The sequence below is a fragment of the Fundulus heteroclitus genome, chromosome 22 (assembly GCF_011125445.2).
Source record: "Fundulus heteroclitus isolate FHET01 chromosome 22, MU-UCD_Fhet_4.1, whole genome shotgun sequence".
NCBI lineage: Eukaryota > Metazoa > Chordata > Actinopteri > Cyprinodontiformes > Fundulidae > Fundulus > Fundulus heteroclitus.
The window spans coordinates 28,869,657-28,882,479 of record NC_046382.1 but is presented as its reverse complement, the minus strand read 5'-3'; the positions used below and the strand labels follow the sequence as shown (position 1 = coordinate 28,882,479).

Sequence of the window (12,823 nt, the reverse complement as noted above, 5' to 3'; positions counted from 1 at the left end):
GCAGCCATCTTGGGAGGGTGACGTATATCTGAACTGTAGGTAGCTTAGCTGAACTAGCTTTCGTAAGACATCAAAGCGTCCAGTGAGATTCCCGAAGCTGTTCTGTCGGTCAATGCTGATTCGTCAAATGCCGGTGTTTCGAGGGCGGTGTTAAACAACTGTGAGTTGAGTTAAGATCTGCTAACCGCTCATTTTAATCCATTGTTTATTTTTGTTTTGTTCTTTATTTCCACATATATTTTTGCATGTTTTAGTTTAGTAATGAGTAAGAATTCCAAAGTTGTTGAATCAGAGAATTACTGTAACAGGGAATTGCTTTTGGTTCAATAAAACCAACAACTGCGGAATAGACATTGTTTTGTGTTCAATCCAATTCACAGTTGCCTGGGTATTCAGAAATCAGAGCTAACCTCCTTTGGAGTTAACATCTGACATTAATACAGAGACAATATCATTGGATGGTGATAAGGAATAAGGATTTAAACTCTAATTGCAGTTACATTGGGGTTCTCACAGCCTGCTGGATAAACCTCGTCGGTTAACAGTCCGACCTGATCATTTATTCCAGCATAAATGAGTTCATAACAGCAAATTAACTAATACATTAGTGGTATAAATACTTATAAGCTTATAGCTAACATCACCACCATTTGAACTATATTTGTTATAGCGGAATTTTGAGTTGAATGATTTATTATTTAAATTATAATACCAAATTATAATTAATAATAATAATAAGCATATTCAACCAGCTTATGGCATAACACTGTGGAAGGCCAGGCACTCCTGGAAAGCTTTTTGCCAAAGTCATGGTGGCTCTCACTGTGATTTGCTTGAGTCCAAAAACCTAAGAAAGGGCCTTATAACCCTTTCAAGACTGAAACATACTTTGTTTCTCATCTGTTTTTGGATTTCTTTAGATCTGGGCATGACGTGTTGCTGTTTAAGATCTTTTAGCCTACTTCCTGCTGTCAGACAGGTTTTATTTAAAAAGGATAGAAAGAACTAAAAATTGTTTTGTGAAGAACTAAAAATATTTTTTAGATGGAATATGGCATGACATCACACACCATCTCTCTGTGTTTGCTTACAAAGCTGGGCTGGCGAGTGCATGTTTGTCCATGTGAACAGTTGTCACTCAGGGCTTAGCCCCTCCATTCCCTTAAACTGCGTTCACCTGAAGATGACCAGGACCCATTATTATCACAAAAAAAGAAGAAAAAAAAAAAAAAATTCTAGTCAATGTAATGCTACAACTGCAAATAACTGGTCTGTTGCTTAGATTTTGGAATAAAGAGAGAGGCGTGGTTTGCCACACATCAACAGCTCAACAGCGCACCTAGTGGTGACATTTTGCTTATTGCTCCTTTAAGGGTTTCTTGTGAATTTTCAGGCCTGGGTGTGGTGAGTTAAACTGAGCTAAACTGAGAAATGTGGTTAATCACATTTATGGTTAATTCTACAATTATTCTAACCCTTGGCATATTTAGCTTTAAAAATCATCTTTTCATTTTACCAATATGTTTCTTGTGACTGGAAGTAATAACATTTTGAAGTGGTTCACTCAGAGTCCACAACAGAATCTGACTGAAAATCTAAAACTAAAGATTAAGGTGGTGGTAGGGACACCCTCCATCTCCAAAGAGTAATGAACAAAGTAACTGAGAAAGCCTGAAAAAAAGCACCTTGGCAACTATAGAAAGGGTTGGCATGCTGTAAAGCTGATCTTTCTTTTAACTGTTTAGAATGATATAAATATTTTTTTGACATACCACTTAAGAAAATGTACAAATTTAAATCTTAATTTTCCACATTGATACTCCTTTCGCATTATTGATGACCTTTTAAAATATTTCAAATTTTAAAATCAGGCAAACTTTTTTTGTTTGTTTTTGCATTAAATCTTTTTAATGTAAAATCATTAAAAGTATGCGTGTCAGGTACGCATACTCTTGAGCATTTTTAATTTTCATCTCAGGATGACTTACATCTTTTCTTTTAATAAACAAAATTATTTAAAAACAGCTTTTTGTATTTACAGGGGTGTGTTTTTCTGATCTTAAATTTTGTTTGATGACCTGAAATTTTCAAATGTGGTAAAATAAAAGCAATAGAAGAAGAAATCTGAAAGGGGATTAAGCTACCTTTTTTTTTTTTTTTACATAATACCTTTACTTCATTGTAAAACTGTTTTATTTCAATGAAATATGTACAAAAATCAATTTAGATTTAGAAAGATTCCGCTCAATTAATTACATTAGAGTCCTCATATCACCTTTAACATCTAATATTATAAAAACAAGGGGAGAAAATATGTGATGTGCCTCAATAAAGGCCTGAAGGTCTATTTAAAACTAGATATATAAATTCCTCAGATTTCGTCAGGCTCCATTACAGACCGTCTCTCCTTAATACCCCGTTAAGGTTGAGAAGCATCCACTATCGTTTATGTCTGTGCATCAAAATGTGGAGAGACTGACATTTAGAAAGACCAGGTCAAAACATTTAACCTGGCATATGGTGAGTAGCAGCTGTGTAACGGACACGCTCAGCATGTCAGCAGGGTGAGTGAGCTCCTAATTCCTTTATCATCATAAATGGAAGATATAATCTAAAGATCTAGATATGTTTTTTTTAATGCCTTACACTGCAAAAAAAAAAAAAAAAAAATGTTCCCATGCTATGATGAAGGCAAAAATCAAGTCGCAGGTCAAAAACACCCAACCCAGCTGATGTTTTATGAACACGTAGCACAACGCAAGTCCAAAGAGTGGAGCTGTCACAGCCGCACTGTGCTCGTGTGACAGACAGCGCAACTTGACAGAGCTACAGGTAGGAAGGCAGACAGGCAAGTGACAAATATACAGTCAGACAGGTGCACAGACAGGCAAAGCAGTCCAGACATATTAATATCCTTCTTTACTGCAGCATTAGTCTACCTAAGAAGCTTCTGTTAACTTTAAAGTCAGAGAAGATGCATATTCATGGACCAACGTGCAGGCTGAGGATTTCAAGATAAAATCTGAGAACAGTTCAGCAGTTTTTATCTCTACAGGATAGTGGCCAAAACCAATACTTTTTGTGTTTTTTGCAACCAGAAACTAAATGCTTTATTTATTTTTACAAATCCACATCATACTGCACCACAGCAAACAGACACACCTGCTGCTACCCTAGATTTAGTCAATAGCAACACCACAGCTAAACAGAGCAGGGCAACTCCAGGATGTGGGAACGCAGAGCATCCTGTAACTTTCCTTATCTCCAAGGAAGCTCTGATTACTGCAGCGTCTTTCAAGCTGGTTCAGCACAAATATGTAAAAAACAAATTTGTTTCTTTTACATTTCTAATCATAGCGGGAGGATTTTTGCAAACAAATTCGTCGTGATGCTGCAGTGGTTTCCTGGCATTTTTTTCCTATTGCACTTTGTGCTTGTGTGAGTTTTCGTTTGTAAAAGTCAGTTAACAGGTTTTTGAAAAGAGCCGTGCTTGGTTCATATCTGCCTCAGCCACATGCTGCAGACGCATCCAAGGCTGCAACAGTACATTATCACTGTGGATCCAGAATGGCCTTCCCTGCTGCCTTGGATAAACATATAGAAACTGAAAGGGATGGACATAGCACTTAAATGGGATCTGAATCACCCACATTAATGTCTGCTTTTTTTTTTTTTTTTTTTTTTTTTTTTACAAAACTGAGCCATGCTTTTATCAAGTGCTAAACGGAATTTAACAAATCATAAGAATCATTTTTTTTTTAAAAAAGTAGAATAAATATAATAACCCATAAAATAATTATTCAGAAATGCATTTGTTTATTTATTCAAATCTTAAATGTATGAATTAAAAACACTTTTAAAATTGATTCATGATTTATTTGCTGCCATCAGTCGCTGTAAGACCCTGACACCTGATTGGTCAACATGCAAAGCTTGTAAAGTTCAGACCATCTGCGTGCGCAGCCTGGCAACGGAAGTATGGCGGCTAGCTGAGGCTGCTCAAAGTATGGTAGGGCAAACTTTTCTGCTAAAATATCGCAGAAAAGCTAGAAGTATACAAATCACTTGCTGTATACGAATAGGGGGTTAGCTGACATATCATAAAAGGACGGATTTTTAGCAAAATACAACTATTACTTCCGCCAACGCTGTTCAAAACCGACTTCAGCAGTGGCCCCGCCCACTGACTGATGGGTGGCGATGGTTTACATGCAAAATAATCCCATTTTACTTATTTAAAAGGATGGATGGATACGCGTCTTGTTTTACGGCTAGCCTGGGTTATCAGAATTTCCGATGGAAATAAAGGAGTTTGCATGAGCATAAGGTATCCCGCTGTTTCTCTAAATTACACAGCATGTCCCTCAGCCCTGCAATCAAGCATGAACACAACAGCATGTGCATCACAGCACCAAGCGGAGAAGTATCAAAGGCTGAGGAGGATGTGTCATTAACTCAACAGGGCAGTGCTCCTCTCCATCAGTTACTACACTTGCTCAGGATGGAGGGGGCGATCAGTTGCATTACTGCCCTACATTTCAGATAAATTGTCTACCCGACTTACAAAAAAAATTATAAATAAATAAATGTACTATGTCCATTCACCTTAAAGCCCCGGGTTTTTCTACCGCACAAATCATTCGTCCATCGCGTCTCACCGTATGTCTCTTTGTACGGCGGCACCGAGACATCCTGCAGCGTCTCCGTCCAGCCCTCCTCCTCCGCCTGATTACGGGTGAGAGAGCCCGGGGGACCGCTGCCGCCGCCGGTGGCCCCGCCGCCAGATCTCCCGCTGTGGCCGCAATCCTTATCCCCCCGCTTCGGATGGTGGTGGTGGTGGTGGTGCTGCTGCTCCTCCTCGCCCGCCTCGGCTATGTAGTTGTCGGAGTCGGAGTCCCCGGAGGTGCTGTAGAAGGGGTTGTCGCTGCTGTCGTCCCCGGACTCGCCGAACACGTCGTCGGATATCTGCAGGCTCTCATACCGGGAGCGGGCCGCTTCCAGGAGGGACAGCGCCTTCCGCCCGCACTCGGCCATCTCTCTCCTCAGCAGTGATGCTCCTCTTCCCTGCTTCCTTCCTTCCTTCTTTCCTTCCTCCCTCTCTCTGTCTCTCTCTGTCGCTACGTCTCTCCTGGCGTGCAGGTAGTCACGATCTTGCAGGAACTAGGGTGTAACGTGCTTGTCTGTGACAGCAGCACCTTCCCTCTGCACGTTCAAATCCGCTGGCCTCTCCCGGCTCGGACGCGGAGCCTGGCGGCGGCCAGACGACTGAGCCACCGGGGAAAGCTGGGAAATAATTCCGCCCCTCGCTGTGCCGACAGGGCTGCGCACTGGGCAGCTCACAGCATCCGGGTTGACGGAGCAGCGATTTGTGCTCTCCACAGAGGTGCAGTAGTAGTGGCAGTCTGCCGCTGCATCACCTGACCCTGAGGCCAGCGTCCTCCAATAAGAGCCCAGATCCAGTTTCCTGGTCCAAAAAGAAGGGAGGATCCGGCATGGGATCTACGCTCACGATCCATAGAAATAATGATACAAAAAAACCAACCAAAAAAAAACAATAAAAGGGAAGGCGATGAATGTGTAATATATCTATCTATCTATCTATCTATCTATCTATCTATCTATCTATCTATAGATATATAATTAAGAAATAATATATAAAAAATACATGAATAAATAATATAATGACGGAATCCGAGGTTCCAGTCAGTACAAGTGGCCAAGATTTCCTATTCGTAAAAACAAAATAAGAAAAACAGCAAATACTGTCCGTTAAACATGGTTTTCTGGAATATGTAAATATGTGAAAAATGAATCCATTCATGTAGAGACTACCATAAAATATAGCCCACCTATATACAATTTAGATGCGTCGGTATTGTCTTATGTAATTACCTGTCTGTTTAAAATCCAGAAAATAAATGTGGCCCAGATTTAGAAACGTTGCCATGATACCTGTTGGCTGCTTGTTATTAATGGTAAAAACAAAACATGCCATAATTCAATCACTAAACAATGTCTTGAAAAAATACTAACATACATGAAAAATGTTAAATAATATAATAATTATACTATTACATAAATTAATGTGTTAAAACACATTTGTATTCGTCAGCTATTTATATTAAATAAATGACTGAAAACACACGTTTATTCAAAATCAATAAAAACCAGACAAATGCGAGTCAAGTCAGAAGTCCTAGCCTTCCTAACTAAATTAAATTAACAAACAAACCAAAGTCCAAAATTGCATTAGTGCATGTAAGCTTTTATGTATGGAACGGGAAAAAATATTCAAAAATAGGTGTATAAAATATATCCCTAATTATCTAAATGCATCCATAACTACAGTCACGTTCAATAAAGTAGTATTCCATTGAGGTGTGTTTGACAGATTAAAAGCATTTTTTGAAAAATAACCTTTAAGTAGATATTAAACATACTTTTCATTAAGCCCAAATGTCTGTATTAAAAATGTTTCTATTTTTCTGAAGTAGTATTTGGATCTTGAATGTCATGTTTTCATAAATTGTATGCGGAAAATCATCAGAATCAAAAGCTTGGCAACATCATTTTGTGTGTAATAAATCTATATAATGTGTTTTACTCAGTGCATTGAGTTACTGAAAATGAGGAAATTATTTATTATTTAGCATGTCCTGTCTGACTGTGTAGCATTCAAATTTGTTACGCGAGTGCAAAGGTGAAGTCCGACAGATTTACTTTCAAGTGGAGCATTATGGCTTAATGAAGGCCATTTTCAACAATCTTGTAATTTATTTCATGGGGGAACTAAATTAAGCCTAACAAATTTTGAGAAGCAACAAGTTTCCTCAAAGTACAATTTGTACCAAACAAAGAGTCTTCATTTCAATTTGTATGATCACCTGGACAAAAACAGTCTGAGGTAGTGGCGGTTCTAGAACATATTTACCACGGGGGCCAGTGTTTTTTTTTTTTCTCTCCAATGGGGGCACAGTACACAATAATGACACAAAAAATGGCAATATTTCATCATTTTATATATTAAGTAAGCCACAGAGCCACTCTGGAACTGCAGGTTGAAAACCCCTGATGTAGCAGATGAGAACTCTGATCCTACCTAAATACGACTGAAGCTAAAAGTGCAACACCTTAATTTTTTTAATTATTGTTAAAGTAAAACAGTGTCAAAACGGTAACTGGTCCAAAGGACCTATAGGTTATGGTTTATGTGTAAACGCATATCATAAGCAATGGATTTAGTACCGTCTTCAGTACAGTGGCCAGGATCAGTTCCACAGGGGCCCCTGTCTAGAACCACCCATGGTCTGAGGCCATGTCAGTCAACCAGGAAAAGGTGCTTAAGTTCACGAGTGATGGTAGGAGAGATGGTCTGGGGCTTCATCTCCGTCCAGACCGTCACCTGTAGGGTAGGAGGGGAGCTCAAAGTAGAGTCGCTGCTTCTCTGCAACAAAAGCAGCCAGTTGAGGTGGCCTGGACATCTGATCAGGAGGTTTTCTAGGCACGTCTCACTGGGAGGAGACCCCAGGAAAGAGACAGAACTGCGGAGAGGGACGTCTGGGTTTCTCTCCTGAACCTGTTGCCCCTACGACCCGACCCGATCTTATATAAGTGGAAGATGACGGATGGATGAACCTGGACACTGAAAAACGTAAGTCTAGAAGGACATTTTATTGTATAAAAATAAAAAAGAAAGTTGATGAACATGTAAAAACATTCTCATGACTTACATTGTACCTTCAGATAACCTCAGCCCCCCCCCCCCCCCCAAAAAAAAAAAACCCTTTATTATGAACTACTCAAAACAAGAATCTTGGGGCAACAGAACAATGGATCTATCAAAAATTAAATTTTCCATACAACAATTTTCCACAGTCAATACATTTTTTAATTTCCAATCACTCTTTATTCAGACTTTCTAGTGGATGAGTTATAAGTAAGTAATAACCTTTCTGTGGGCGAATGGTGAACACATTTATATAAACCTAGTGGGGGGAGCACAGCTGGAATTTCAAGAACTCTGCAGCTTTTGTCCAGATGAGGGATCCCGGCCAACGCTTGAAGCCTCTAAACAAGCCTTCATGATGGCTCATCCTCCCAGCACTCTGAAATAAGAAAAAAATAATAATAATAACCGTGGGTTAAATCTGAAGAATTTTAAATTAAAAGAAGGTGCAGAACAAAGCAAAATGTCAAACTTTACAATACCGATTATCTTTATTTGTCATTGCGACATACATTCCAATGAAACATGTCCTCTGGGTTTAACCCCTCCCTTAGGGAGCAGTGGGCTGCCAATGTGCGGCGCCAGGGGAGCATTCTGGGGCTAAGGGTCTTGCTCAGGGAACCAGAATGGCAGTCTGTGGGATTCGAACCCAGAACGCAAGCACAAAGCTCTAACCACCAGACATTTATTTCACCAAACAGAGTTACTTCCTGTCCCTTACTCCGTTTTAGCTAGTATCATGCAGGTTTATTATAACTCGATCGGCTTGCAATAACTTAAAGTCCTCACGGATACTTTTAAGGGCTCTAACAGTTAATGAGAAAAAGACAGTTTGCACCAGTGTCGATACAGTCACAGGAAAAAACTAAATACCCTTTGCTGTTTGCCCAAGGTTTAAAAAAGGGACAGTAGCAGCAGATATGAATCAAAATTACTGTGACCACCTTTGCATAGGCAGCTTTGGTACTTTGCTGCTCTGGAGCATCCAGGTGGATAGTAACTGAATGCCAAGAGGGAAAACAGTAGCTGAAACCCACACATCTAAAGCTCTGTGAGCAATACGGCCAAGTATGAGATGTGTGTTCTAGGTATCAACGCTGATGTAGCATAGGGCTGGACGATAATTCAATAACAATGTATATAGATCGTTAGACGCATATCGATGATAGATAAAAAGGGTGAATAAAAAGTTCAATAGAATAACAGTTTTCCTTCCTTTTGCATTCTAGCCATGTAGGTTAATATTACAGTCATTACATCCTCCCAACCAATCACAAACACATCCAGGAACGCTCCGTCATCAAGCTCCGCCCCCTTTACAAGTTTTAAAAAAAGAACGCTTGCTCACTGAACTCTGTGGTTTTGGTAAAAAGTTGGTTGAATAAAAAGTTTGAATTCAGTGTTTGTGTCTGTATCTAAAAAAAAAAGGTGCCAAGCAACAGCATAAAATGGCCAGGGCTGTACTTAAGATATAAGTTTTGCATTTGTTGATAATTATCAATATCGATCAATGTGATTTCTATTTTATCGATACACTTTCGTCCAGCAGGACACAAAGAAAAACAATCAAAGTTGGATTGGTGGTAACTGGAGTTAACGGAGTCATCTTCTTCTCAGAATACATTATCTCTCATATTTTAAAAATCTCTTTTGTTTTAAAAACACTTGGAAACTGACAAGGAAGACTTCTGTAATGACCAAACTTTTGAAATGCCAAGAGGAGCCAAAGCACTTAGGCTACTTTCACACTAGTGGTGGGTATTGCCAAAGAAGTCACGATGCGATTCTATCACGATACATCACGATACTTGAATTATTGCGATGCATCGCAATGCATTGTGATATTTTCACTGAACACTGTACACCAGTGGCTGACTGGCTGTGTATGATCTGGATAGTGTCTTCAATTGATACATACTGTAACTAAAAGCAACTGAATTCATACATAGCTGTATTTATTGAAATGCCTTTTGGAGGTACTGCCGTGAAAATAAACATTACTGTAACTGGACACAAATATTACTATTACTGGAGTGGACACACTGACGAAAAGTGCTTAGGATTTATAAAACTTAAAAATAACAAAATATGGATAATCAGTGCCGTTTACATGGCCTCAGTGGTCCTTTAAACCAATGAAATGAAAACATTCAAATGTTTGCGCGTGTAGAAATTGGGGCTAGCTTGCAATCAAATGTTTGTTTAATCAGTGCTTGCGGCGCTCGCGGCTCTTGTTTTTCTGGATGGCGCCTCAGCATGTGTGCCTTTAAGTTTATTGTGTTCCCACAGTATTTCATTACGATGTAACAGTGTTTGCAAATTACGTGCGTCATATCAATTTTGTTTTTACCTTCTTTGTTTTTAAAGCCAAGATGCGTCCAAACATCTGACTTGACATGTGATGGAGCCGGGCGAATGTTCTCAGACTCCTCCATGTTTTGTTTATGAATGGCTCGTCGCAGTATCCCGCGGCCGGAAATGCTTGTGACACAAGGCAGCGGGCGTCAACACATCCGCAACGACATCTACTGGACTGGAAGTTGTATTCCACTTGTTTTTGGCTGATGTTCGCCAACCATTCATGAAATTTTATTTATTCGTTTTTTTAAAATTAATAATCGATTCTTGGCGTCAAGAATCGATGCATTGGATCGCGAATATTAGAATCGCGATGCATCGTCATGACGATTATTTTGCACACCCCTACTTCACACTGCAGGTCTTAATGCTCAATTCTGATTTTTTTCTGAAATCAGATTTTTTTTTTGCGAGGTCGTTCACATTTCCAAATATATGGGACTTGTATGTGATCTCCTGTGTGAACTGAATGCATTCAACTCAAGTGTCCCGCATGTGCACTCGAGGACGCGATGACGTCACACGTAGCAAGCGTCCTCAGCGTTTGCGGAAGTATAATCCTGGGGCGCATTTTGCGATCTTTAATTTATTTTCTAACCGGAGCTTTCCGTCCATTGACTGCTCTTCTCACTGTACTCCGCTATGGGTGTTGTTTCTCTTCCCGCTTCTGCATAGCAGGACGCAGAATAGTGACGTTTGTCGAGTATCGGTGACGTACAGGTCAGATAAATGCGACCCGGCCGTACAGACACAGGTCACATTTGAAAAGATCAGATGCGTATCGGATTCAGGACCACAGATCCAAGTGGCCTGGGTCGCATTTGAAAAAATCCGATCTGTGTTGTTTAGACTGTCATTAAAAGATCAGATACAGGTCACATATGGGCAAAAAAAAAAAAAATCAGAATTGGGTCACTTCAGGCTGCAGTGTGAACGTAGCCTAAGTCGCCAAAAACTGACCATCATGAAAGTGACTTAAGTCACAGTTGCGATCGGCAACTGAACAGTCTTCAAGTTTACCTTCCTTTTAGCTTGACATTTGGTACCGATAGGTCTTCAGCTTCTTAGCGTCAGGATGCAGTCCACGTTTTGGTTTCATTTTCTTTCAGTTTTTTTTTTTCATAATTCAAGGGACCAATTTTTAAAAGGAGATAAAAATGTGGAACCAATCCTCTCATTCACTTCATTCAAAACATTCTATAATAGCTGATGTTTTTGTTTGTTTTGTTTTTGTCTTGGAGCTGACAAAACTTTGCAGCTGATAAATGAACCTACCAGAATCCTGGCGCAGCTGGTTGTACATTTCCTCTGAAACCATCCCCGTGTGCTGTAATTGTTCCAGAAGCGACCTTAAGATGAGTTTCTGTCTTCTTTCGCGATCCTTCGCATTCCTGAGTTGCCGCTGCAGCTCCTCAATCCGAGCTTGAGCCTCAAAAAGCTTTTTTTTTACTTGATCCGGATCGAGGGCATAATGATGATCCTACAGAAAGAAAGACTTGTTGAGTAAGCAGGACAAAAACGTTCTTGTAAATAGTGCAGTAGGTAGTTTTTAGGAAAAAGGAGCACTTTTAAAACTGTGTATCATATTCCACATTTATGTACTCTTATGTATCGCATCATCTGAGTAACGTACGTTGAATTCAGTAGTTGTCACGTGAAAAAGTCTGAGGTGTACGAGCATATCTAGCACCCTGTACTTACAGAGAAGGAAGGCTTTGGAAGGACAGTGCATTTGGGAACATGGACAAGATCTGGGATTGGTTCCAAAGCGCGGCTTGATGTCCTTGATGATCTAGTTTTAACGGGCCGCTACAGATTAAATAAGAAGTCAGTACAGTGTTAGTACAAAAAGTACAATATTATGTGGTAATCTGGGTAAATCTGTAAAAAGAAAAAAAATCCTTTGTGTAGGCACCTTCTTTAGGTGGTTTGGAAAAGATGCAAAAATAGAAGGGATAACACCTTCTCTTAGTCGAACAGTCTGTCCAGTTCTGTCAAAATCAGCTTCAGTAAAGTGATCGCTGCAGAGGACTGTTTTATTAGATGGCTTGAAGTCCAGCCGTCTGAAAGCTGCGACCCAGGCTTTTCTGAGTCCGGGATTTTTGGGAAACCTTCAAAACAAACAAATTCATGTCAGATTTACTTCTAACTGGAGCACCGGTTCAGTGAATATGTATAAAGTTAACAACACGAAAGTAGGGTTTGCTTGGTAACTACAACCAAAGGATCCCTGTTTATGTCCATGATAGTTTAATGGCATTCACAATTGCAGACAACGTCAAAACACAACAAATATCGACTCACTGGTGAAAAGTTATCCCTCGACGTCTACTCAGACTGGTTCGTCTGTTTTTACAGCCGTAAGCCGAACACGACACCGGCATTTTTGTCTGTGCTCACATTTAAGAAAAGCTCCTCTAATCGCTTGCTCTCCACGTTGACCTACCTAACATGGCGGACACGAAGACGTACGTCTCAACAGTGGCAAACGCGTTATCTAGCCGGTTTTTATCTAAAACCGGGTAGTTTTATAGTACTGTGGGAGCACAGCTGTATTCCTATGATCAATTAAAGGTGAAGAAAATCAGCTGAACAAAGTAAATATCGGGTTAACGCTCCGTAAAGCGACAGAACAATCCTCCCCGCCGTCCCTCAACGGGCGAGCGAGACCCGCCAGCCTGCAGGGGGCGCTGTGGTGTTGCGGGAAGTGCCATGTTTGCGGAAGCTTGGCTGTAGCAG

The 12,823-nt window shown here is 40.1% G+C and overlaps 2 protein-coding genes across 2 annotated transcripts in view; both read right to left on the bottom strand.

Annotated features, from left to right (window-relative positions):
* pgbd5 (piggyBac transposable element derived 5) overlaps nucleotides 1-5,409 on the bottom strand; it is a 31,093-nt gene extending 25,684 nt beyond the window's left edge. Inside the window, exon 1 of the mRNA XM_012864035.3 lies at nucleotides 4,659-5,409. Within this exon, the coding sequence (XP_012719489.3) occupies nucleotides 4,659-5,034 (376 nt within the window). The 5' untranslated portion in view covers nucleotides 5,035-5,409. The remainder of the gene's footprint in view (nucleotides 1-4,658) is intronic.
* Nucleotides 5,410-7,651: 2,242 nt separating this feature from the next.
* Nucleotides 7,652-12,515, bottom strand: LOC105927318 (THAP domain-containing protein 6). Its single transcript, XM_012864014.3, has 5 exons — nucleotides 12,389-12,515; nucleotides 12,000-12,195; nucleotides 11,786-11,893; nucleotides 11,360-11,564; nucleotides 7,652-8,105 (listed from the first exon to the last, which is right to left on the bottom strand). The coding sequence occupies exons 1-5, from the start codon at nucleotides 12,466-12,468 to the stop codon at nucleotides 8,080-8,082; spliced, it is 615 nt and encodes a 204-aa protein (XP_012719468.2). The 5' UTR covers nucleotides 12,469-12,515; the 3' UTR covers nucleotides 7,652-8,079.
* Between the last annotated feature and the right edge of the window lie 308 nt (nucleotides 12,516-12,823).